This window comes from Orcinus orca, chromosome 15, assembly GCF_937001465.1.
Source record: "Orcinus orca chromosome 15, mOrcOrc1.1, whole genome shotgun sequence".
In the NCBI taxonomy this organism is placed as follows: Eukaryota; Metazoa; Chordata; class Mammalia; order Artiodactyla; family Delphinidae; genus Orcinus; species Orcinus orca.
This window is the reverse complement of record NC_064573.1, coordinates 75,657,167-75,683,266: the sequence shown is the minus strand read 5'-3', so window position 1 is coordinate 75,683,266 and position 26,100 is coordinate 75,657,167. Positions and strand designations below refer to the sequence as shown.

The window sequence follows — 26,100 nt, the reverse complement described above, 5'->3', positions numbered from 1 at the left end:
TCCGGTCTCCTGGTGCATCGGGACTGCCACTGTGATCGCTCAAAACCGAGGTCCCAATCCCGCGCGTCGGCGGAGATTCGCTCAGGCCTTGAGGGGTACAGGAGGACGACTGTCCGCCAGCCTCGTCTCCCCCCAGCGCCATCCAGCGGGCGAGACGGCAAGGGCACACTGGGCAGAGGTTCCTGGCGAGTCCCTCCCGAAACGAGGTACGGAGGTTTCCAAGCGGGAAGCGGTCCCTTCCTCCAGCCACCCCCCACCTCCAACTTAGGGCACATCTATCTCCTACCCTCCCCAAGTACTCCCCGCATTGCTTAAGGCTGATTCGGGTTCACCCAGCGTTCAATCCCCTCCCACCCCCTTTTATTTATGCCCAACATATGCACTGGACAGGGAAGTTTTTAAAGGAAGGGGGAAAAGGAAAAGAAAGAAAAGTGGGGAAAATAGTGTTTGCTCCACTGCTTAGAAACTTTCCTGTGGCAGCTCGGAGGTTTCATCCCAGGCTGGGTTGACGCTTTGCCTCTTTTTGTTGCGGACATGTTAAATCCTGCCTTCCTAATTCTACACCCATGACCTGATACTGGCTGGAGTCAGGCGCCTTGATTCCCTGCCCTTGCATGCAACCTGGGCTGGAAAGCCTCCTCCCCCGTGATCCCCGTAGGTGCCAACCCCCCGGTGATGGGTCTCCAGAGTGGCAACTCATATGCGGACAGAGCCCTACACGCAGAGGGTGAAAAACACCCCTCTTGATACACCCGGAATGTTATCGCTAATTTTTTGGAAAAGTGCCTGTGTACACACATATTACATATATTATTGAGCGGGTTAGCTCAAGACTAAAAACAGCGAACAACACTTGGGGTGGGGTGGGGGCGTATTCTCCAATTCCCTGCTAATTTGTAACAGACAGACTTTATTGCTCCGAGAGAAAAGGAGTAACTGCGGTGCGGCAAAACAAATTTCACTCTGTCTATATTGATCAAATGGGAGTCAGCCCCGTGAGGTGTGATTACAATGCACTTTTAAATCTGAGATTTAATTTCATATTTGGGGCTACTTGCAAGTCCATATATACACACTTGTACCCACATAGAACATCTTAGAAACACACATGCATATTCTATTATGTTTAAATAACGCAGTGAAGTATAGCCTTGAAGTTGGGCCCATAAACCGCTCAGCTAGCTCTCCAAACATTAGGAAGATCTAAACTGAAGCTCAAAAAGCATTTGGCTCTACTCTCTGAAAGCCCACCTCTTCTCCAGATTCAGCTGGGGGCAATGTTCTGATACCCCAACTAAAGGGAATTTACTTTTTTTTTTCTTATCCCTCTCACCCAATCTCTACAACTCAAAAACTTTATACTAATTCAACTCCAATATCCCTGTTATATAGAAATCTGTCCCATTCCCTTAAAAAAAGAATTCATAACCCACACTCAAAAGGGCTTTCATGGACTCCAGCAATTCTCAGTTCTAGACGGAGGAATGAAATAGAGGAGCCTGTCCTGGTTATCCATGGCATTAATACAGGGACATAAAAGTGAGTGCAACATCATATATTTACTTGTCTAATAGAAAAATCCTAACTCTGCTGCACCGTCCTCCCCCCAACACCCCAAAAGAATTAGGGTCCAGCCGTGGATGGGTGGGTGGGGTAGAAGGGGGGATTGAAATGAAGCCGCTTGGAATGGAAAAAAAAAAAAGCAAGGCATTATTTACACCTGCAAACTTTGGACGGTTGTATTCGGCCCCAATTGGCTTAATTGTAAATCTTTTCCGCATGGCCCCAACTCCTGGACGGAGCGTCTGGGTTTAATAATGCGCCCGGGTACCCCAGCAGCGCTGAGCTGCAAAGACAGAATCCCCCGCCCCACGCCCACTCAGCTCAGAGGTCATTAGAGCAGACCCCTTCCCCCCCTCCCAACCCAAACCCTGCTTGAGGTACCAGAAGACCAGACTCAGACTTGTGGGGAACTCGTATTTTACCGTCTGAAGACAAGAGAAGCTATTTCAAAAGCAAATATACCCTCCAAGTCAGAAGTGGGAGGTGGCGCTCTCCCCCCTCCCGCACCCTCACCCCCATCTCCTGAGTGTTTGACTTGCACCGGGGCCGAATGGGGAAAGAGAGGCGTCTACACTGGAAGCCAGAAATAGCCTCAGACTCCCCAGGCTGGCAGCGTAAGGCTGACCTGTTCATAGAACTTGCTGCTAAGAAAACATGTAAAAACACACCCCCGCGGTGGGAGAGGAGATGGCTTCCTCCACCCCACCCTCTCTCTGCACGCAGAAAACCTCCCCGGGCTCAGCCTGGTTCCCTCGGAGAATGGCAATTGCAATCCCTTGCAATTATTTTTCCACCACTTTGAGAGACAGAGGGTGCTACATGACTCTTTTCTGTTGGGTACCCCCCCTCCCCAAGGTCTTTACTATCCCCCCCACTCCCCCCCCCAGCCCCCGCCCCATTAGTCCTTTGCCACCGGAGTGGGGCGGGAGTTAGGAATCGAGGCTGCAGAAAGACACATCGGACGTCCGGGGGAGGTCAGGAGCTCCTAACTCAATCCCCCCCGGGATCCCAGTTTTAGGGAAAAGACGTGAGTTCCGCGGGCAGGGCCGACCGCGCTCCCACCCGGGATGCCCGCCTCGCCCCGCCCCGGCAGCCGCAGACGGAAGGCAGGTAACCCGCGCAGGGAGCCAGTGCCCGCGGTCGCGGGTTCCCGGGCCTGGAGGGACCTTGTCGCGACTGAGAGCCGGGGCAGGCCAGCCTGTCCGAGACCCCTTTGCTTCCCTGCGGGCCAGTGCGGACGTTGGGGCGGTGGGGGGGGGGGGTCCCCGATCCGAGCACCGGTCCCCTTCACCCCCGGGTGCGGGTGTAATCCGAGGCCGCGAGCGTCTTCTCTGGTTCCGCGCTGGGCCAGGCCTGGAGCCGCACTGAGGCACGTCCAGCTTCCGTACTGGGAACCGGGGGAGGGGGAGAGGGCAGCGGTAGGTGAAGCCGCCCCCCGCTCCCCCGCCCCGGGCGGAAACCTTCGCCAAAAGGACCTTAGGAGGAGTACTGGGCTGTCGCTGTCTCCCACTCCTTCCGGGGCCTGAAGTTTTCCTTTCCCAAGTGAAAGGAGGAAAGGGCATTAGGAGGGAACGCAGGGGGCAGGTTGGTTCCGAGATCCGTAAGGCCGCTCCTCTCTGCCCTCCCTCCCGCCCGCCCGCCCGCCCACCAGAAGGATTTTTAATATTTGGCTTGGAGATGAAATGAACTGAGGCCTGGGCGCCAGCTCTCAGGAAAGGCTCTCTCACAATTCCAAACAGTCCCTCTTTCTATGTCAGTGTGTGTCTCTGCCTCCCTCTCTCTTCTTCCTCTAAAACATAAATACAAATTTAAAAAGAAAGGAAACTTCTCGAGCCCTCCTGTATTCCAAGCCCAAGCTGGAGACTTTTTAAAAGGCTTCTGGGATCTCTAAGGCCAAAACTTTCACCCAGACCTTCAGCTGGCTTGTACCAATCACTCCCTGGATATCCCACAAGACTCCAACAGGATTTATGTATTATTTGCAGACAAGGACGATTGGGTCGGGAGCAAGGCATCTCTGACTTAAAATGAAATCACATTGTTGAGGCCTCCCATTTCTTTCACTGACACAGAGGAAGAGGCTCCCCAGGTTGCCAGGTAATTAACACACAGAGGTGCAGCGACCCCTGTGCAGTTATCTGAGTGGCCGTGGTAGAGGCTCAGTGATCACAGAACGCAGAGCGAGTAAAGGAGCTGGTGCCTGATTCCAAATTGTGAGAGGTGTGTTTGGCCGGAGAGCTGGCAGCCGTTCGGTGACAGACAGGCTAGGCCTGGAGTCAGGATCCTGCATCTGCAACCCAGATCCTGGCCTTGGAAGCAGGTCTGTAAGCCCCCTACCTGCCAAGCCTGCCAGAGGAGCAGGTGAAACCACCTTCCAAACACCCCGTGTCTTAGAACCACAAAAGGGTATATTGTCTATAAGATTGTACAAGGGAGGAGGAATTTGATCAGTTTCCAATATGACAGTAAAGCCTGGAACACGAAATGCCCACACCCCTCCAATCCCCCAAACCCCTTGACCACACAGGCAAGACAAATTCCTCCCCAAAGCCATTGCTCCCCGAGAGACAGCTATATCTCTTGCGGGCTTCAGTGGATATGAAAGAATCTCTGTCAGGGTTACCTCCTTTCCTATCTCTTCACCCTACTGGATTTGGGAGACATGAAAACATTAACTTTGGGAACACAGGAAGATTGTCTGGCTGGCAAGGAGCAGTGGTGAGGCTACAAGAAAGAAATGAAAAGAAGAGAGGAAACACACACACACACACACACACACACACACACACACACAACTTCGGTGCTCACTGGTCCCTTTCATTTATCTCCTGTCTTCCCTCTCTGCTCTCACCCTTTTTAATTGAAACCCAGTAGGGGAAACAGTAATGGATATTGTGCTCAAATTGAGAAAACGTGTCTGTGGCTACCGGGGGACAGTTAGTTCAGCAGATTTGGAGGAGCTGATCTTTCTTTGCCCTGTCAACCTCCCTGACAGTAGCGGTCATCTGATTTGCCATGGCCTCTCACTTACAGATCACCCTGTTCCCTCCGCCCCGTCGGCTCTCACAGGGCAAGACCCCACTGCCCCGGTGCCCCTGGCACCTAACAACAACACCAGAAATAATGGATAGAAGCAAAAGCAGGAAGTCACAGAATTAAGGGCTCCTGTACAGTTGACACCCTCAATCTGCAGTTGGGGACTGGAGAATATATTTCCCTTCACCCTTTTTAAAGTATTCTGTCCCAGAGATCTCCACCACACCCCCAGGCCACATTCTTGGGACACATCGCTGAAGGGCCATTTATACCCTTACCTGTCTCGACTGAAAATCTGGAACAGGACATTGAAGGAAGAAAGATTTTGGGTGGTGAACGGTGCCTGGTGCCTGAGGCCAAAGTCAGCTCTGCCTCTGTGTCTTGCAGATTCTGGGTCAGATAAGATGAGAGGAAAAATTCCCGGCCTCTTCCTAGTGAATTCATTTCTGCTGGACTAAGAAATGTCCATTGCATTATCTTGGGTTTTTTTTCTTTAAAGTAATTGGGTAAAACACACAAAGAGAGCATTGAAGATGTAGATTGGTTTGAAATTAGGAACCCACAATTAGTTCCTTTTCCTGACAGAGAGAGAGAGAGGGGTAAAAAACCTTCACAGATGTATAAGAGGCGTGCTCCCCAGACACACACACACTTCCTGCATCCTTGCCTCCCTGCTTCCCTTCCAACTTCTCTAAATCACTAGCCGTTTACAAATTTGCCATTTTGCAGAGTGATCGGCTTTGATGAAAGGTGGGTGCTAATAAGAATAATGCAGAGGGTGAAATCTTTTCATTTTGCCTCTGCCAAAAACATATTTACATTAAAGGGAGGTATGATAAGCATGGATTAAGTATATAACGAATGATGCTCTAGAAACAGCATAAACCAACTGGCGCCAAAGTGAGCCTCTGTACTAAAAATACTGCTTACCCAAGCTAGACAACTTTGACAATCTTCTCTCTCTCTCTCTCTCTCTCTCTCACACACACACACACACACACACACACTTCAGACTCTTGTACTGAATCGCCCTAATCAATAATTTAGAGGGCTGTCAGAGGACAGGGAAATGTGCCTTACAGGAAAGCCCTGTGCTGCTGGGGCGAGACAGAGGCTAGAAGCTGGGGTTTAGAACCCAACATGCTGCCCTTCACCCTGGGCTCCTGCCTTGGAAAGGAGGGAGAGAGAGAAAGAGAGAGAGAGGATGGGAGATCAGAGCATTGGAACAGGGGTGAGAGCCAGCTCTGGGGAAAAGGGTGACTTTGGGGATACCAAAAGCAGAAAGTGATACTTCCAACCTACACAAATGGGACCAGTGCTCTTCTATCTCTTAGGACACATTATCTTCCCAGCCAGGGGTGTGAGGGGAAGGTGTTTACTTGAATCCCGGGAAGAGGTATCGCCAGCCTGTCATGGTTCCTGGAGAAGAGGAGGGAGGGAGAGAGGGAGGAAATACAGAGGCAACCCAGAAATCCAGAAAGGTAGGAGAGAATTCAGAGAGGACCAAGAAAGCCAGAGAAAATAGAAAGGGAGAAGAAGAAAGAATAGAAAAGAGTAAATCAAAAACAGAAAGAATAAGAGAAGTAAAGGCTGGGAGGTAGCGACTGAGGAGACATATAGAAGCCAAGAACAGGATAGATGCCAGGCAGGGAAGAGAAAGTAAAAGAAAACACAGGAAAGACCACAGATCTGCAGTCACAGAATCTTGAAAGACAGAGAGACAGGAGAGCCAAAAGAAAAAAAAAGGAAGGGAAACAGAAATGGGTGCCCTGTCTGATGTAACCAAGAGGATTGTGCCTACCCCCGGAGGGAAGAAAGATGGGGAAACTGACCAAAGAGATTGATTCTGAAGCCTCCAGACCTGAGAAGAACTAGGCTCTTAAAGCAAGTTGGGGGCGGGGGCGGGCAGGGCGCGCCGAGGGAAGATGCGAAACTCCAGGAGGAAGGTCAAGCCTCCAGGTCTGTGAAGTCCTCCTTTCGCTTCAGAGCTGCGTGTGGGAGAGTCAGGGTTTGGGGTAGCACAGGAGTGCTAATGTGGGGAGGAGGGGGCTAGCGGCGATTTGCGAGAGGAAACAAGAGCAGTAACCTAGGCACTCCCAAGAGAGCTGCCTCCCTGAGGTCCGCGATAAGAAAATCAGGTCCCGGCTTAGGGGAATTGAGCGCAAAGGAGGATGGGAGTCCTGTAGCGGGCACCTAGTCAGTTTCAACGCTTGTCAATATTAAAAAAAAAAAAAAAAAAGCCTGGTATCCCATGAGCGAGGGGCACTGGGCAAAAACATGGAACCGTCTCTGCCCAGAAAGCCCCTCCCCAGAAAAAGTTTACGTCTTGACCGACTCCCGTAGTAAACTTCTTAATTAAGCCTGAGACCTACGGAGAAACCCCTGGATGTCCTTATGTCAACAGAGTTCCCCGTTTAGGGACACCTCGGACCGAAGAAAAGCTCCGCGGCAAACGGTGGGTGAAAGTTTAAGAGGGAATAAGCGTGTAATAGTCCCTCGCCAGACCTCACACATGCTGAAGAGAATATTTACAGCAAACTTGCCAAAGTAAACGACCCCGCCTACCCACCATCCTTTCCCCCTTCCACCGCCCCCCCCTCCTTTTGTAAACTTCAGATAAACACCATTCGGTCACAAAAGGGTCGATTTGCCCCCTTATAGTTTGAGGCAGGCTGTGTCATAGGGAAAAGTGGGATCAGCAGAGGCTTCCCGGGGAATTCTTCGGCAAGACTGAACATTCTCTGCCGCATCCTCGGCCTGGTCTGAGGATAGGTGACATGGTTGCGCGCGCGCGCGCGTGCACATACGCCATTTATTCTGAGGCTCCTCCTGCCCTTCCACTTTAAAATCCGCACTCATACTACTTCTTCACTTTCAACTCTGCAGACATCACAGATTTGGAGAGGTGTGTGTTGGGGTTTTTTTTTAATTAAAAAAAATTCAGGCCTACAATTATGTGAATACTCTTTGCAAAAGATGGAGGAATGTTGGGGGGACACCAGAAGTTCCGCGCGTCCTCTCGGATTCAAAATTTGGCCCCCTTCTCCCGCTCTTTTAAAGCACCGTTTCTCAGGCTCTGCCCAGGGGCAGGCTCCTTCAGTGTTTCCCGTCTGCCTTTTGTTGAACGTGAGGCGGGGAGAGAGACAGAGAAGATCGAGGGGGTCTGCGTGGAGGAAAAAAAAAAGACCGTGTAGAGCCCGCGGCTAGAGCCTAAAAGCCCGGGCCCAGGGCGCGCTGGCCTGCGAGTTCTCCCGGCCGCCAGGCCTGGCACAAGTCTTCGGAACGCGCTAGCCAATGTTTAACCCGAATGCGGTGGCCACCAGGCCGCTTTTGTTTGTTCGCAAATTAATCACCCAGCGCACGGCCGGCGCCAGAGTGGGTTTATCACCCACCGGGAGGGGGGCGCGGCGGCCCCGCAGAGACAAAGAGGAGTTCGCACCTTCCCGCTTTTGATCCCAAGTTACTGCGGCCTCCCTGCAAAATACGAGCCTCCTGGGGCCGAGTCTGGGAGGTCAGTCATAATTGGCGGAAGTTTGCAGACCATTAGCAAGATGTCGACATTTTCGATTCAGAACCCCGCAAACTTTCCTCTCCCCCCTCCTCCCTTGCGCGCTGGAGTGGGAGTGGGGGTCAGGAGTGGCAACTGGGGTGACCCCAGGGTTAAGTTAGAGCTACGGGCAAAAATAGGCACGTGAGGGAGGGTGCCGTATGAGGGGCTGAAATCAAGGCTAGGTCCACCTCCGCCGTTGAGGCCAAAGGCAAGTCGAGAATTTACAAGTGGAATCAGCAAGCTCCCCTCCCACGTCCAAACCTAAGGGAGGCCAGAATGCGGAGGACCGAGTAAAACGTCTCTCTCCTGGGCATCTGGACGCTTGGGGCACCGAGCTAGGGGGTGGGTCAGTCATCTCGTGGCTGCAGAATTACTTTCCTTCTAGTCGGAGCGTCGGGGCAGAGATTGGCCGGCGAGTGCAGGCAAAACCAGACCGGGGGTTTGGGGCCGCTCCTGAAAGCGCAGCGGTGAGGCCCCGGGCTCCGGCGGCCAGCAGTGTGGGGGAGGGGCGGGTTTCAGCCTCCAGAGATTCTTGAAACCCAGTGGTGACCTCCGTGGTCGGTGTAAGAAGGGGGAAGGCCTGGCTTCTCGCACCCTTCGGGATCGGGCCGCCAGGGACGCGGGAGGGGGGCGTTGTGAGCCGACACCCTGGCCCCCGCCGCCTCTTGCTCCACCACTGCAGAGAGAGGCCGAGAGGACGCCAGAGAAAGACCGAAAGGGAAAGAAAGGGGCGAGGTGGCGAGCCAGACGGAGTTCGCAGAACCACTCTATTCTCTCTGGTGACTTCAGGGAATTCTTAGCGCTGGCGCCAAGCGCTCTTAACCATGTGCGTCAAAAATGCGAGGCTGGAAAATCTTGTCGCCTCAAAAGTTCCGCCCCTATCTCGGCGCGGTTGGCCCACAACGGAACTGCATTTTCACCCCCCACTTGCTCTCGCTTCGGAGTCTGGGAGCTGGGGGCTTAGGGGGTACACGAGGCAAAATGTAAGAGAGGACGGTACTGGCTGTCGACACACACACACACATATCCCAAGCCTGGGGTTTCTTAACCCCCTAGGCCGCGCAATCAGCCGTTCCTTCGTTCCACTAGAGGAAGCTCCCAACTCACGAAGGGTAAAAGAATATTGTCCCCAAGGTTTCCCTCCATCCAAGCAGGGACGGCCCAACTCATTGGCCCCCAGAAATGGGAAATGTGGGTCTGGGGAATCCTCTGACCCGGACAGGGACCTGCGGTAACAGTTACCAATTCGGCGAGAGGTCTGATAGCTAAGATCCGGTTACCTACCTCCCCTTCACCCTTGCTGAGGCCCCCCACCCTACCTGAATTGGAGCCGGTCACCTCGCCTCTGGGATGGGGGCGTTTCACGATTTGTTTTACAAATTCACCCCCCGACTTCTGGCGAGATAAGTCCCCGGGTGGAGAAAGAACTGAGGCACCGAGAGATAAGTGCGATGCCTGGAGAAGATACAGGGCTGGCGCACCTCCCCCTACCACTCCTCACCGAGCCGGCCGCCGAAGGGAGGGAGGCGGCTGGATGGGGACAGGCCCAGAACCTAGTCCCTCGCTGCGCTCACTTTGTTCAGATCTCCCCTCTCCCCTCTGCACTCACACACACATTCAGGTGGAAAACCGGGAGCCCGATTCCAAATGGAAAACGAGATCTAAAAGGGCTGGTAAATGTATTTCAGAAAAGCCCGAGTCCGCCTCCCGGAGTCAGTTGAGCGCAGACCCGGGCAGCCGCGCAGGCTAAGTGTTTGCGTGTACGTTGTTTTCGCGGGTGGCTGGGTCTCAGTGGGCCGGCGCGTATTCGCGTACAGATGTGCTAGGAGTGTTTGGGTCTCCGCGCATAGTTTCGGGTGGGGCACGGTGGAGCGCGAGCCCCCACCAGCGTGGGCTGAGATCTGCCCGCATCCGTGTGCTCGGGAGCCCTTGAGCCCTGCTGCCAGGGAGACCGGCACCGAGAGACACCCGAGCTCGGGAGCCCTTTAGTGGCGGCCGGGAAGAGCTTGGCTCCACGTGGGGCTGGAGGGTGTGCAAGCCTGGAGACTCGGTGGCGCTCGCCTCTCCGCGGCGGTCGGCTTTTGTTGCGCCCGGCGGCCGGAGGACAGCTCGCGGGAGCCTGGGCCGTCCGCTCGGCTCGCCCGGGGCCGGGCTAAGAGGGTGAGCGGGAGAGAGAAACGACCGCGGCGGCCAGAGGCGAGCCGAGCGCGCGAGAGGCGAGCGCCCCTGCCCGGCGCCGGGCGCGCTCTCCGCCTTCCTGGCCCGGCTCGCTCGCTCCCGCCTCCCTCCCCCGTGCTCCTTGCCCGGCCTCCTCCCTCTATCCCGGGCTGGATGACTGAGGCATTTCAGACGTGGGCTGAGCCAGAGCGAGCGAGCTCTGAGGCTGCAGCGATCTCTCGATAAGCCACCTAGAGGCGACTCGGTGCGCGCGCTCCCCAGTGGCTCCCCGCCCTCCCTCTGATCATGTTGACATATTCACAGGACAGGCAGTAGTACCGATGCGGCGCTGCGACATTACAGTTTCCGACACCTTCTTTTTATAACTCGGCTCTATCCCCCAGCACTCGACCTGTGAAAACCACGCCTATGCAGCAACACAATTGGTCCGAAAGCGTCAAAGAGCCAATCAAGAGGCCTCCGGCTCTCCGCAGCCCACAGCAGAGCCCGACCTTCTAGACCGCCGAGCAGACGCCCGGGGAATTCTAGAGGCGGAGGAGGGTGGCGAGGAGCTCTCTCTGGCTTTCTCTCGCTCCCTCCCTCTCCTCGCGCTCCCTCTCCCACTCTGTCTCTCTCTCCTCTCTCTCTCTCTCTCTCTCTCCCTCTCTCTCTCTCCCTTCTTTTCATTCCCCTCCTCCCCCCTAAATCCTCCCTGCCCTGCGCGTCTGGACGCAGATTTAGGAAGCGAATTCGCTCACGTTTTAGGACAAGGAAGAGAGGCGCGGGAGAAGAGCACACCAAGATTCGGATTGAAACCCAGACACCAGGCTCGGAGCGGAGGAAGGAGGAGGAGGGCGAACGGAAGCCCGTTTGCAGTTCAAGTTTTGATAGCGCTGGTAGAAGAGGGCTTCAATCAGAGTTGTTGTTTTTTTTTTTTAAAGGAGGGAGACTTTTTCCTCTCTCTCGCTCGCAGTTCAAGCCGGTCTAGCGCAACTGCAGACGCCTCCTGCGAGCCAGAGGGAGAGGCAGAGAGATAGGGGGGCGGGGGAAGAAGAAGGAGAAGAAAAGGTAAAAAGTCTCCTAGGAGAACCGTTCGCATTTACAACAAAGAACTGGGGGCTGGAGGGGGACTGCCGGGACCGAGGGCTGGAGTGTCTATTTCGAGCCAAGCAGCAGGGCTCCGGCACGAGTCCAGACCCTGCTCCTTCCTCTCGCCTCGTAAACCGACTTCCAGGAGCGGCTTTTTGAAAACGCAAGACACAAGGACAGTCATCCGAGCGACTATGTCTCCTGATTTCTCGCCTTGCCCTCTTTAAAAGCGGCATTCCCCTCCCGAAAAGACACTTCCCCCTCCCCTCACTTGGAGGTGCTTTAGTTGTGATCCCCCCCTTTTTTGTTCTTTCGGTTTTTTTTCCCCCCTCCAAACTATGCGCTGCTGTTAAAAAACAAAAACAAAACAGAACAGCAGCTGCGGACTCGTCCCCGGCTGGAGCCCAGCGCCCCGCCTGGAGTGGATGAGCCTCTCCATGAGAGATCCGGTCATCCCTGGGACAAGCATGGCCTACCATCCGTTCCTACCTCACCGGGCGCCGGACTTCGCCATGAGCGCGGTGCTGGGTCACCAGCCGCCCTTCTTCCCCGCGCTGACTCTGCCGCCCAACGGCGCGGCGGCGCTCTCGCTGCCCGGCGCCCTGGCCAAGCCGATCATGGATCAATTGGTGGGGGCGGCCGAGACCGGCATCCCTTTCTCGTCCCTGGGGCCGCAGACACATCTGAGGCCTCTGAAGACCATGGAGCCGGAAGAAGAAGTGGAGGATGACCCCAAGGTGCACCTCGAGGCCAAAGAACTTTGGGATCAGTTCCACAAGCGGGGCACGGAGATGGTCATTACCAAGTCGGGAAGGTAAGCAAGCGGCGGGCCCCCTCCCCCAAACTACTGAAGGTTTCTCTCCTCCTTTTCTCTCTCGCCTCCCAGAACGGTCGGTTTGCCAGTTATTCCGGCTTAGAGGCAAACACAGTTCCCCCGGAACTGTGTACCAGAACTGTGTACAGAGACCTCCCCGGGCCCTGCCCCTGTGGTAGGAGATTTCAGCTTACCTGGGCGTCTGCAGCCGGCCGTTTTTCCTACCTGGGTCTGCATCCCGGGTTCCGTACAGGATAGGTAGAATTTTTTCAGTGCTGCCCAGACATCTCTGCAGGAAGAAAGAAAAGCACCCCACTGCAGGCAGTTGAGTGTTTCAAACCTTTCTGGAACATCCTTGTGTCTTTGTAGATGTTGTATTTTTGTCTGGTTCATTTTGCTCTCGGAGAGAAACACTTACAGCCCTTTTTGTTTGTGTGGTAGCAGGAGGCCTGGAAGGAGCTGCCCTGCCTTTTCTGCCCTCCAGCCTAGCCTCTGGGTCTGCAGGGGGCCTGAGCCTGCCCCTGCCAGCGTCAGAGAGAAACCGAAGGGCATTTGGGGTTTGTCCATACTGCTTCGTGTGTCTGTAATCGAGGGAGAGTTCAATAGGCAATTTTGACTAATTAAGATTATGTTTGCAGACCCAAGGAGCCAGTAGGAAGCCCCATACTGCTGTTTCATGTGTGAATATTATCAACCACATTTTACATAACGTTTAGAGGTCCTTGCCTGACCAATACGTGCCTGTCACTTAAAATCACTGATTTTTTTTAAAATGGCATCGAAGTCTACCAAGGCATAAAGTTGAAGGAATAAAAAGAAAATCCCTCTCTTCAGGTCTTTAGTTTTCTGTGTCTTTCCAAGCTAAATGAGGCCAAAGTTTGCCATAAAATCCTCCCAGAAGACACACAGGCAGTTTCACAGCGACCCGCTCTCTGCTCCCTTTTAAGTCAAAAGTACAGAATGCCAACGCCTCTGGAAAGTAAAAAGCAATTTGGTGGTGGAGTCTTGCCGTTTTGGACTGGCCCCGAGCAGTGGGGAGAATGTGGTTAGCGGTGCGATAGTCAGGCTGGTGATCAGGCCTGGGCGTCCACCCCAATCTACAGAATTCGTTTTGAGAACTCACCAAAGTACAGTTTCATTTCGCCAGCAGCGGGACTGCTGTTCCACAGCAGGGAGGGGTGCAACTTGACATTTCTTTTCTTGATACGTTTAACATTTTCTCGTCAATGGGTGGTGGAAAATTCTACCTCGACTGACTGAACTTGACTAAAATCCTACCCAAGCTGTTTACAACTAGACACCCAGAAAAAAAGGCAGAGGAAAAGGCAGAGGCAGGAATTTCCCTCTCAGGAGGGCAATCTATAAAGTCATACAAGAGACCACAAAAATTACAAAGAAATTATTAGATGATGTGGAGAAATCCAGTGCCACAATTCATTCGTTTTGAATCTTGGGACATTTAAAATAGAGCCATTTGAGCATATTTAATCCTTCTGTTGTGGAAGGAAACAACTTTGCATCCAGTCGCCCTACTCTGAATGGCACAAGCTCATCAAATGTAATCGAAAGTTTTAAATTTGATTTAAATATTTTAGGTAGACGATCAAACCTGGGAAACTGAGTGATATTTTTTTCTTTTTTTCCTCTCTCTTCTCTCCCCTCGTAGGCGAATGTTTCCTCCATTTAAAGTAAGGTGTTCAGGGCTGGATAAAAAAGCCAAATATATTTTGTTGATGGACATTATCGCTGCAGATGACTGTCGGTATAAATTTCACAATTCTCGGTGGATGGTGGCGGGAAAGGCTGACCCTGAAATGCCAAAGAGAATGTACATTCACCCCGACAGCCCTGCCACCGGGGAACAGTGGATGTCCAAAGTTGTCACTTTCCACAAACTGAAACTCACCAACAACATTTCGGACAAACACGGATTTGTAAGTTTCACTGCTTCCCTTCCACAAAATTTTCTCTTTCTTCTCTCTAGCAAAGGCAGTGCTTCCACCTTCCATGTAAAATCAAAGAGTTTCTCCCTCGCTCTCAGTTGCCAAGCATAGCAAACTTGCTCGATCCGCAAACAGAGATGGAGAGAGAATTCCAGGGTGTTTCTCTTCAGATAATGGAAGGCCTGGCATTCTGAAAGAAGTGAGGCTCACGTTCTGTGGCAAGTCCAGGTCTTGGTAACTGTTTGACCTGACAGGGAAGTTAAAAAGCAATCGTGAAGACATAAAATCAGTGTCAAAGGTAGACGTTCGTAAGGGATTTGTTTTACGATATCAAACTTCTGTTTTGAAACCAGCCATATTGTTGCTTAGGGGAGTTTTAAGGTTCGAAGTCTTGACTCTGTTGGTGAGAGGGTGTGAATACAGATTTTGAAAGATGTTCTTCCCTTGGACTAAAAAAGAATTGGGCTTAGGTGAAAGTCAGGTTTACTAGAAATGAGACTTAGATTTCCCGGTACAAAAATTGCATGTGTGTTGGGAGTATATGTAGGGATTCAGGGAGGGAGTTCCTAGAAACTTTCAGGAGACTTAGATTGCTTGTAAAAGTCAAGCAAAGGACCTTTTGCCCCCTGCCCCTACGCCTCCCCAACATTTCAATAAAATAAACAGTGATAAGTGAGGAATAAGCAGAAAGATTAGGCCCAGGAAGACGTGAATGGCGCGGAAATATCTTCAGGGGGCAGGAATTGCATTTGAAGCCCTTGATTTGATTAAGACATAAATATTCCTCTCTAGAGTTCAGCCTTTCAGGGCTTTAAGTGGATTGGGCTCATCAATTAGTGGGCACTTAAAAGACTGAATCATTTTGTAAATTAAAATGCATGTTTTTCTCTATCTTTTAAGACTTTGGCCTTCCCAAGTGATCAAGCAACGTGGCAGGGGAATTATAGTTTTGGTACTCAGGTAGGCTAGGGTTCAAGGTACGAATCATCCTTAGATGGTGAGGGTGGGGGAGGACCCTTTGGAAATTGAGGAGCAATTTGGATTCTCCAGAAGATTACGTGGGGAGCTGAACGTTCCCACAGAGGTACTCCAAGGAGGTGGGCTCGGTACAAGCGTGGTGCCCTTCGGTGGGGTAGACGTCAGCCTGACAGGGGTCCTAGGGTCCTGTTCTTCCCACTAAATCCTCTTGTGATGTGTGTCTCTCCTCTTCCGGCCCCTGCAGACTATACTGAACTCCATGCATAAATACCAGCCTCGCTTCCACATTGTGAGGGCCAATGACATCTTAAAACTTCCTTATAGTACTTTTCGGACGTACTTGTTCCCGGAAACCGAATTCATCGCTGTGACCGCATACCAGAATGATAAGGTAACCGAGGTCGCTTTTCTTTTTAATCGTGATATTAACACCCACTTCCCCTCCCCCCTGTAAGCTGCTCTGGGGAGAGGATAAGAAAGTTACAAGAGCATTGGGATGGGACTCTGATTTTTCTTTTGTGATTTGACCTTCACTGGAGTTTTGCGGGGAAGGGGCACTGGCACACTGCAGAGGCAGAAGGAAAAAAAAAAAAAAAACTTGACCAGCTAGGAATCCAATGCTGAGTGGAAAAAAATGCCACACTAACTTTGCCAGTGAGAAGCTCCTGTAACCACCCGTCCTTACCGTTGCCTGCCCCACCCGACCCAGGGCTTTCTCCTGTTGGTTTCAAGGTTCATCCTCTTCCCCTTCGGGAAGAAGGGTCGAGAAATCAGGTTCGAAAGGAACCAGCTAAAATTGAAGGCAAAAGCCATTCGGGATCTTGGGAGGAGAGTCCCAGCAGAGACCAGATTTTCTCCCCTAGCCAGAAATCCCGAGTAGCTGGTCTGGTTTTTATTACCTTTTACGCTGCTGTGTTTTTTATGGTGTGTGTGTGTGTGTGTGTGTGTGTGTGTGTGTGTGTGTGTTTGGAAAAACCTACTCTGATCACAGGGTCATGCTAATTGAGTTGTCTGAGGCTTTTGAGATGAGATGACCAAAGTCACCACTTCATTTGAAGGGTTTTTTTCTCCCTGGGCCTGAGGCCGGGGATTACGAGTACCCCCAAATGGAACAGCAGGCAGCACCTGGTATGTAAAGCTATGGTGGCCCGAAGGTCATGGGCGTGTGCACAGAGAGACACAGAGAAAAGTGAGTCTTGCTGCGGGTTCACCAGGCGCCAGCTTGGCTGTTAGCAGGCAGTTAAGGGGGGCGGGGGGTAGGGGGGTGGGGGGCACCTGAGGACCTCTGCCCTTCAACTTCTGAACCCTGGACCTCAGTGCCAGGCCAGCTCACTAGACGACGACGCCCTACATTTTGAATTCACTCTCACTATGGGTGGGTCCTCTGTGGCCCGCTGATGGGGGTGTTCCAGGTCTGCTTCCTTGGTCTGGAGACTAGGACATCAGGACCTCCTCTCCCTGCAAGAAGTGCAAGCAGGATTTATTCCAAGAACAATAATCCGTCCAAGGGGCCCTTTTCCCACCTCTAGCGAACTCTGTATACATCATCCCCATCCCCGACCCCACCGCAGGGAAGGGATTTGAAAGATTACATACTATTTTTCCTCAGCGTGTAAAAATGCACGCACCCTCTAGACCCAGAATGCTGTGAATCTAAGTTGTTAACGGAATAATAAAAGATAGCATTTTTGATCAAAGCGGCCATGGGCCTTCTCCACCTAATGGCGGTGGCAGGGCATATAAATGAAAACAAATGTTTCCAGTGGTCATTCGGTCCTTCTAAATCTATAATTGTCAATATCGTAATTCCTGAAACACGCTCCCCCGACACCCAGCAAAAAAATCAAGTCCACTCCAGCACAAGGGTAGTGAAACCCCATAAATCATTTTATTAGATTTACAGAAAAGGTTGGAGGATGTGCTGTGTGTATGTTTGTGCGTGTGTTTGGGGGCAGGAAATCTACCATAACATATTTTATGATCATTGCACTGTATAAAAAATCTAAAGGAAAGCATAATTTTTAGATCTACAGGTTGCCCCTTGACAGCCTTTCCATTTCTAAGCCCAGGCTGTTGGCTGCCCAGGCAGGATCATTTCAGCCTGGAATCCCTGGTTTGGCCTCCAATGGGAGATGCCAGCCATGACACAGTTTGCTTTGGTTTTCCTCCTGGCCCCCTCCAAACTTCTTCTGTGTTCCCCTCTCTCTTTCTCTTCAACCTGGCCTATCCAAATGACTTCTCCTCCGGTGGTTGGAAGTCAGATTTCTAGTAGATTAATGAGTTGGGGGAAACACTCCCAGAACATTCTAGAAAATGAAGCCAGTGTCTCTTTCTTGCTTGTGTCTCCTTCTCTAGATAACTCAGTTAAAAATAGACAACAACCCTTTTGCAAAAGGTTTCCGGGACACTGGAAATGGCAGGAGAGAAAAAAGGTGAGCTGAGACGGTTGTTTCTCAGATAATTTAGAAGATCGCTTGTCTAGGTCCCAACACTCAACTGTTAGAAGTGGAATGCAGACACTTACCTTGAGAAGGGTGGGGGAAGGGCGGGGGAAGGGTGGAAAACAGTCTGATGCCCCTCGACCAAGAGCTTACCGATGTCGGTACACCACTTTCTCTGCCTCTTCCATGTTACCTTAAAGGAAGTTACCTAGGCCACCCCATAGAAAGATGTCTCTGCAAGAAAAGTATCAGGAATACAGATTATATGCAGATGCCTATTAATTTCTAATTAGTTTAAGTTCATCCTGGGCAGGTCCCAGGAAAGGACTGAGCCATTCACAAAATGCCTTGGAATTTTTGCAGTCTTGTCTGGCAAATACCCTCAGACAGAACTGAAGCCCCTGGAGACATCTATGGCCCCCTCCTTCTGTGGGGACATGTATCATTCTGTATTAAGCAGACAGCTGGCTGGTATATAAAAGAAGCTCTCCCCTCCCCCACCCGCGTTCAAAGAATTTCGAAAATCCAGAAAATCAGCCCCAATTTTTAACCTATCCCCTGGGGGAGGGGCTGGGCATTAAGAAATAATTTCTCACATCAAAATAGATTTTTTTAAGTCCAATTAATGTGTTGGTGAACCGATTACAGTAAAGTGCCCCATGAAATAACCACTTCTTCCCAATCTTAGCAACCCGTGCGGAGTTGGTCCGCCCTTTGTGTTCACTGCTTTGAGTCCTCTGTTCCCCTCAGTCTGTGAGGCAGGCTGCTCAGCTGTCTCTGGCTGGCTCCAATCTCCCGTCTTGCTCTTTACTTTTTTTTTTTTCATATCATGGTTTATTTCATAAGATGACATCATAATTCATGTCTAATTCACAAGAACAAAGACTCAAACCCCTCCTGCCTTCCCGTTGAACTCTGAGGGTAGGGAAATCCAGGTACAAATGCATGATCATGAGATGGCCCAACCTGATATCTAGTGGCTCAGGGTCACCAGGTACGGTCCTGCCCCTCATGAAGACATTATCTTGCCATCACCTGGACCTGCAGCTCCCAAAGGAGCAATCGGTAACTCCTGGGGAGGTGTGAGAACTGGAACCAGTGAGGCCCAAAGTTGCTCTTTACTTTTAAACAAGATTTCACTGCCCCAGCCAATACCCCTTCCCTAATGAATCCCTCTGGTCTTGAATAAATACACCCAAAGCCTTCTTTCCCCCTCCCGTCCCCCTGGGCGTGTGTGCGCCTCTTTGGAGAGGGTGAGGCCGCCCGAGGGGAAAATCCTGTTCTGATGTGTAACGCTGGGTGTGTGTGGGCTTCTGCCACAGAAAGCAGCTCACCCTGCAGTCCATGAGGGTGTTCGACGACAGACACAAAAAGGAGAACGGCACCTCCGACGAGTCCTCCAGTGAGCAGGCTTCCTTCAGCTGCTTCGCTCAGTCCTCCTCTCCGGCCGTCTCCACCGTAGGGACATCCAACCTCAAAGGTAAGTCTGGCCACCTCTGATTTCTCAGATTTCTCCAGCTCTTGGAAGCCTGAAGAGTTGGGGGCTGGGGGCGCCCACCAGGGAACCTGACCCCTCCAAAGCTTCAGATCCTTCTAGAAGTTTGTAAACAGGAGCCAAATCTCACAAAGGGTGATCAGGTGTGTCCCCCTTCCCTGAGTTCCTCTGAGAGCTCAGACCCCTTTCGCCCAGACACTGAGTTGGCAGGGAGGAAGGAGTGGTCCCAGCTCCTGTATTCCCTCTGGGTGGGCGCCTGGAGCATCCCTCTCTCTCTCTTTCTTTTTCCCACACTCCCCCACCCCACCCCTCCAACCAAGCAGCAGCTGACTTTTTTTCACTCTATCTTCAAACTCTAGGTTAAAATGTGTTAGGCTGGGGGTGGGAGGAGTCAGGGGATTTTCTGCCACCTGGAACAGGGAAGGTGACCAAGAGAAATCCAGCTATAGGGCCACCATGGACCTGTGAGAGAAGATGAAGCACTGAGAATCTGGGTTGGGGAGGGCAGGGGTGGGAGAGGAGGAGCTGTTCAAATCCCCAGTTGGTTTCCTGTGTTTAAAGAGCAAGAACTATTTATTTGGAAAGACACACATGCTCTCAATAGGAAGAGACCTGTTTTTTTAAGTGAAATAAAATGAGAGTTCTTCATGTCTTCAATCCATTCAAGCTTTAAACACAAAACGGGATCCCTTTTTCTTTTTTTTTTTTTTTTCTGGTAGGACACCCACAGAGGGTGTGGTGAGAGCAAAAGAGAATCCGTGATTGTCTTCAGGCAGTGAGTGGGCCGCTTATCACCCATCTCTGTCTGCAGAGACAGGAGAAACAGAGAAGGCTCAGTGGAGTGTGTGTGTGTGTGTGTGCACGCGTGTTGGGGGAGGAGTGTTCAATTCTGCCACTACCAATTCAAATGTCAGGGTTCTCTCCAAACAAATCCTTCTGAGAGAAATCCACAAATTTGTGGAAGGGGCTGCTCTCAATCACTCAGGGAACAAAGAGAGGGTAACTGGAAGGTGTTCCCGCAGTGAGTTTTATTGTAAGTCAGTTTTAATTTTTAAAAACTGAATGTGCAATCGAATGGGGGAAAAGGCCAGTAAAGGCTTTGTCTGACCTGGTAGGAGCTCAGTCCTCACTTGTGTAAAATAGTAAAATTCACTACCCATTTGGGGAAGGATCCATGGACGGAGGGGTGCCGCTCTGCTACATACTGGAAATTCGTTACTAGCTTGTTGCATCCTTCCACTAAAATTTGCGGTATCATCGCTCCCACTTTGCAGATGAGAAAACTGAGGCGCAGAGAGGTTAAGGGGCTTCCTGGGGTTACACAGCTGGGAAGTGGCTGAGCTGGGATTCAAAGTGGGGAACTGGAATTCTGCTGGCCCGGGTTTCAGAGCTAACGCCCTTCTGCTTGGCTTTTGTTTCCCTCCTATGGCAGATCTGTGTCCCAGCGAGGGTGAGAGCGATGCCGAGGCCGAGAGCAAAGAGGAGCACGGCCCGGAGGCCTGCGACGCGGCCAAAATCTCCACCACCACGTCGGAGGATCCGTGCCGGGACAAGGGCAGCCCGGCGGTCAAGGCGCACCTCTTCGTAGCCGAGCCCGGCGGCCGGCCCCGGGACAGCGGGCGGCTGGACAAGGCGTCGCCCGACTCGCGCCACAGCCCGGCCACCATCTCGTCCAGCACCCGCGGCCTGGGAGCCGAGGAGCGCCGGAGCCCGGGCCGCGAGGGCGCGGCCCCTTCCAAGGCCGAGGAGGCGCGCGCGCTGCCGGGCAAGGAGGCCTTCGCGCCGCTCACCGTGCAGACGGACGCGGCCGCCGCGCACCTGGGCCAGGGCCCCCTGCCCGGCCTCGGCTTCGCCCCCGGCCTGGCCGGCCAGCAGTTCTTCAACGGGCACCCGCTCTTCCTGCACCCCGGCCAGTTCGCCATGGGGGGTGCCTTCTCCAGCATGGCCGCCGGCATGGGGCCCCTGCTGGCCACCGTGTCCGGGGCCTCCACTGGCGTCTCGGGCCTGGATTCTACGGCCATGGCCTCGGCTGCCGCGGCGCAGGGACTGTCGGGGGCGTCCGCGGCCACCCTGCCCTTCCACCTCCAGCAGCACGTCCTGGCCTCTCAGGTATTTATCAACCGCCTCTCCGGCCCCTCGTTGACTCTCGTTTGCCTGTCCTTAGATTCCAGACACTCACCCAGTCCCCCTGCCTAGAAGCTTTCAATAATAATAATTATTATTATCATCATCATTATTATTACTAGGTGTAAGACTTATTGATTCATCATAACCTCACACTCCCCACCAAAACTTAAAAAAATTTTTTTCTAAGTTAAGGGCTATTTCTAGCAGAGTAACTAGATGGTAATAACAGATAATAACTCTACACAGCGCTTACTTTGTGCCGGGTGCTCTTCTAAGTACTCGATCTATTCTGACTTAAGTGATCCTATGATCACCTCCACCTTCTAGATGAAAGGACAGAGATCAGAGATGTTGAGTAACTTATCCGAGGACACACAGCTGGTAGGTGGTGGACCTGAGACTCTACCCCAGGCAGTCAGTCAGATTCCAGGGCCTTTTCCAGAGGCTATGATTTTAGCTTCAGAGTTGAAATGTCTCTTAAATGTTTCACAGCCAACCCTCCCCCAAGACTTAGAGGAGGGAGAGACCATGACCTGGTAAGGGAAGTGACTCCCTGGGGAAGAGTTGATTCTTGAACCTCCAATATGAAGCTATTTTCCTGCTCCCCCACCCCTCGCAGGCCAGCCTGTTCCCCAAAGGGTTAATGGCTTGTGCACACGTGGGAAATGTCAGAGAAGGACAGGCTGCGGCTGTGGCAGGCTTAGCGGCCTGTGTATGGCTCAGACAGCTGTGTTGGGGCTCCAGCAGCTGGGGAGAAGTCTCAGGCTGCTGAAAGTGCTCTGAACCCCGGTGAAAAGGTTCTATGGGGTTTTCTGCATGCCCTTGCCTTTTGTTTTGTCTGAGCGCATTCATCTCCCTTCCCTGAGCCAAGAGGCAGGACTGGCCTCCCCCTCTGGAAAGAGGAGGGGACTGAGAAAAGGGCTGGCTTCTGCCCTTCCTCCATCCCTCCCATCTCCTGTGCTAGCCCTTTCTGGAGACCCTCCTGTCATTGGTGGGCAGGTGATAGGCGGGCGAGGGCCTGCCTGGGCAGACAGGTACTAACAGTACCCAAGGCAGTGGGTCAGAGGAACTAACCCGGGCCAGGGTCCCCGGATTTTTATTGTGCTTCTGCCACTTGCTAGCTGAGTGAATTCCTGCACCCGGGGCCTACCTTAACTCAGTCTCTCCACCTGTAACACCAGCGTATCTGGGGCTATGTGATTTCTTGGTTCATAGCAAACACCCTTTACTCTTTCCCCCTCCATCCTGCCCACCCCTGTTTTCCTTTTGCTTAAGGATCTTCCCCAGATTTTTTTTTTTTTAAACTTCTAGACTGGAGTAGGAGGACGGAGGGGTGGAGCGACAAGAATGAAAAAAAATTCATGTCCAATATTTTATGCCCTCTGGTTTTCACCCAGCTACTTTTGTGGGGTAGACTGTCTGTAGCCCCATTTAACAGGTGGAACAACTGACTCTGATGGGAGAATTTCCAACCGTCCTATTGGCCAGGCACCCTGTGTGAAGTATATTGCAGGCAGCAGCTCATTTCATACCCACAAAGTCCCCCAGAAGTATGCGAATTATTAAGCTTTTCCCTGGTTTTGCCATATAAGAAAGCTGAGGCACAGGGAGGGAATACTTTGGCCTAGGTTGACACAGCTCAGATTTGGACCTAGACACAGAAGTTTGAGTGTCCTGCTCTCTACCCCCCAGGGAGAGAGGTGAAGGACTCACCCAAGGTGGGGACGGGTGGGGGAGGGGTGGGGGATGAGGTTGGCTCCTCCCCACTGCGCAGAGCCTGGGCCCTGACTCTTCTGCCCCTGCCTTCTCTTCCTCGCCCAGGGCCTGGCCATGTCGCCTTTCGGAAGCCTGTTCCCTTATCCCTACACGTACATGGCCGCGGCGGCGGCCGCCTCCTCGGCAGCGGCCTCCAGTTCCGTGCACCGCCACCCGTTCCTGAACCTGAACACCATGCGCCCGCGGCTGCGCTACAGCCCCTACTCCATCCCCGTGCCGGTGCCGGACAGCAGCAGCCTGCTCACCACCGCCCTGCCGTCCATGGCCGCAGCCCCGGGGCCCCTCGATGGCAAGGCCGCCGCCCTGGCCGCCAGCCCGGCCTCGGTGGCCGTGGACTCAGGCTCGGAACTCAACAGCCGCTCCTCCACGCTCTCCTCCAGCTCCGTGTCCTTGTCGCCCAAACTCTGCCCGGAGAAGGAGGCGGCCACCAGCGAACTGCAGAACATACAGCGGCTGGTCAGCGGCTTGGAAGCCAAGCCCGACAGGTCCCGCAGCGCATCCCCGTAAACCCCTCCCCAGAAAAGTCTCTTCATTCCAGTCCAGTCCAGTCCAGTCTGCAGTGCACTTTGTTGGATGTCAAATAAACCACGGGCGTGCAGTGAGGTCAGCCCTTCTTTGTGAAGCCCTGTCTGGGAAGGGGTGCCGGACTCCCTGGAGAGAATGCGCTAGAAACAAGCCCTTTCTTCTTGGCGTGGTTTATACATCCGGGATCTGGCTCAGAAACGTCGGTTGCACTGAGCTCTTGGGGGTGGGAGTCAATGCCTTGGCGGCCGGAGCACCTCCTTCGAGGCTGGTCTGGAAGCTGTGGGAAGATCGAGGTAGCCAGGCCCCAGGAGGGGAGGGGTTGAAAAGCTCCCCCAGTGCAGATTTATATATATATATTTTTTTTTCCTTCACCGTGTCAAGTGGAAACAAATAAAATTGAAAAAAAAAAGTACCGGGACAAATGGATACATTAATATGATTCTGTTTGTGAAGATTAAAAACTTTCTAGTGACCTGCGTATCAGTTCTAAATAAATTACTGGGTAGCATTGTTTGGGGAGGGAAGTCCCTGCCATCCTTGTTTAGTCTCTATTAAGGAAATCTGTGTCTTTTTAATATTCTTGTGATGTTTTAAGAGCTATAGGTCTCTTTTTGCATGTTCCACAGTAATGTATTTGTGGGTTTTATTTTTGAATGCTTGCTTTTAGAGAGAAAAGGACATTACCCCTTACCCTTTTCCTCGATTCTCGACAACCCCAAGGGGGATGATTTAAAGGGAAGGGGGTGGGGAAAACACCAAAAATGAATTTATTTTATCTAAGCTCTGTAGCAGGATTCATGTCGTCCCTCTGACAGTTCTTTCTCTTTCCTGTATATGCAATAACAAGGTTTTAAAAATAATAAAGAAGAAACGAGACTATTAGACAAAGTATTTATGTAATTATTTGATAACTCTTGTAAATAGGTGGAATATGAATGCTCGAAAAATTAAACTTTAATTTATTGACATTGTACATAGCTCTCTGTAAATAGGATTGCAGCTGTCAGGTTTTGTGGTTTTGTTTTCCTATAGTCAGTTTTATTTCAAGGTCACAGGATCGCTTTTAAAAGTAGAAAACACACTTTCTGCACTGACACCGACACACTTTTCAAAAGAGTCGTCTGCAAAGAAAAAAAAATTTTTTTTAATGTCCAAAAGTGGGGAAAAGTGCTATTGCCTATTTTACCAAAACTTGGGGCGGTGGGGCTGCTTCCCAGCCCCACCTGAAATCCCTAAGAGTGGTTCTGAGATTGCTTGCGGGTGGGGTGGGGAGTGCGGAGGCTGTGGTTTGACTTCATGATTTTTCTTTTGTATTTGCTAGTCTGATTTCTTCAAAACAAAGTGGAATTGACTACTTACTGTCTTCAGTGTTGATGGTGTTTTGAATTGGTGCCTATAGAGATATATATTCACAGTTCAAAAGTCAGGTGCTGAGAGCTGGTTTAAAGACAAAAATTCATGAAGGTATATTTTGTGTTATAATTGTTGATGAGTTCTTTGGTTTTCTGTATTTTTGCCCCCTCTCTTTAAAATATCATTGAAATTTCAATAAATTTTTATTGAAATGTCTTTGGGCCTCGTGTTAAGTGCTTTCTTTAGGGAACTTTACTGAAAGTGGAGAGTGGGCCTCTTTCTCTCCTGGCTTCCTTTAGCCCCTTCTCTTTGCCTTTAAATAATTAAGACCGCCCCCACTGAACCAAAATGAGATGTCACTCAAGTTACAAAACTAAAAACAAAAGTCCCTTACTCGGCGGTGGCGGCGGCGGCGGCGGCGAAGGGAGCGGTTTCAATCTGAAATTACTTTTCCTTTAAATTAGGAAGCAAAACGAGAGACGGAAGGGGGGCTGATTAGAATTGGATAGAATAGCAATTTCAGATACTTAAGTTTTAATGGAAAAAGAATGCTCGCTCCCTAAGTCAGTGTTTCCCGCACGAATCCGAACGTTTTCGTTTTAGGCTCGCTCTCCCTTTGCACGTCGATATGGGAAATTGAAGTCAATTTCTCCCTGCCCCAGTGTGCAAAAAAACAACAAAACAAAAACGAACAAACAAAAACTAGCAGAATCTCCTCGTGGCCAGCCCCGGCTTGGCAAGGCAGCAGCCCTCCAAGCTGCAGGAGAAGGGGACGAAATCGAACGCCCCCCTGTAGTCCCCGGTGTCTCAGATTGGACCAGGCTGACCCAAGACACCCCTCAGAGGCCTCAGCCCGAATTGTGCGTGCGAAGCGCGGCCAGCTCTGCGCAAACTTTGCGTCACGGGAGGGAGGAGGGCAGTTTTCCCCGCAAGGGAAAGGTAATTCCAGGGCGCATAGTTGACCCCCTCCGAGGGAAAAGTCACCCAGGAGGCTGACACCCTCCTCCAGTTCTTCCCTCCAACCAGCCTCCAGGCTGTTTGGGGAGTTGCCTTTTGAAGTTCGATTTATCTTTGAAACATTCGATAAAAAATGGTGAGGCCATGAGAGTCTTTGGTCTCCTGCCCTCCCCACCCCAGCCTCGCCTCGGAGGTGTGTGTGTGTGTGTGTGTGTGTTGGGGGCGGGGGGGGGGATTTAGGGAGGACGGGAAGGTTCTCCAGGCCTTTGCTTGCCCCAGGGGCCTTGACTTGAGGA

At 51.8% G+C, this 26,100-nt stretch overlaps 1 protein-coding gene across 2 annotated transcripts; it reads left to right on the top strand.

The window, feature by feature from the left end:
* Nucleotides 1-25,063, top strand: TBX3 (T-box transcription factor 3). 2 transcript variants are annotated; one of them, XM_004281468.3, is made up of 9 exons: nucleotides 1-206; nucleotides 10,711-12,209; nucleotides 13,876-14,143; nucleotides 15,053-15,112; nucleotides 15,375-15,521; nucleotides 17,486-17,562; nucleotides 18,894-19,051; nucleotides 20,499-21,175; nucleotides 23,015-25,063. In XM_004281468.3, the coding sequence occupies exons 2-9, from the start codon at nucleotides 11,821-11,823 to the stop codon at nucleotides 23,474-23,476; spliced, it is 2,238 nt and encodes a 745-aa protein (XP_004281516.1). In that variant the 5' UTR covers nucleotides 1-206; nucleotides 10,711-11,820; the 3' UTR covers nucleotides 23,477-25,063. The 2 variants fall into 2 exon arrangements, with proteins under 2 accessions (XP_004281516.1, XP_049553563.1); XM_049697606.1 differs by lacking the exon at nucleotides 15,053-15,112 and having other exon boundaries at nucleotides 2-206.
* The last annotated feature ends 1,037 nt before the right edge of the window (nucleotides 25,064-26,100 follow it).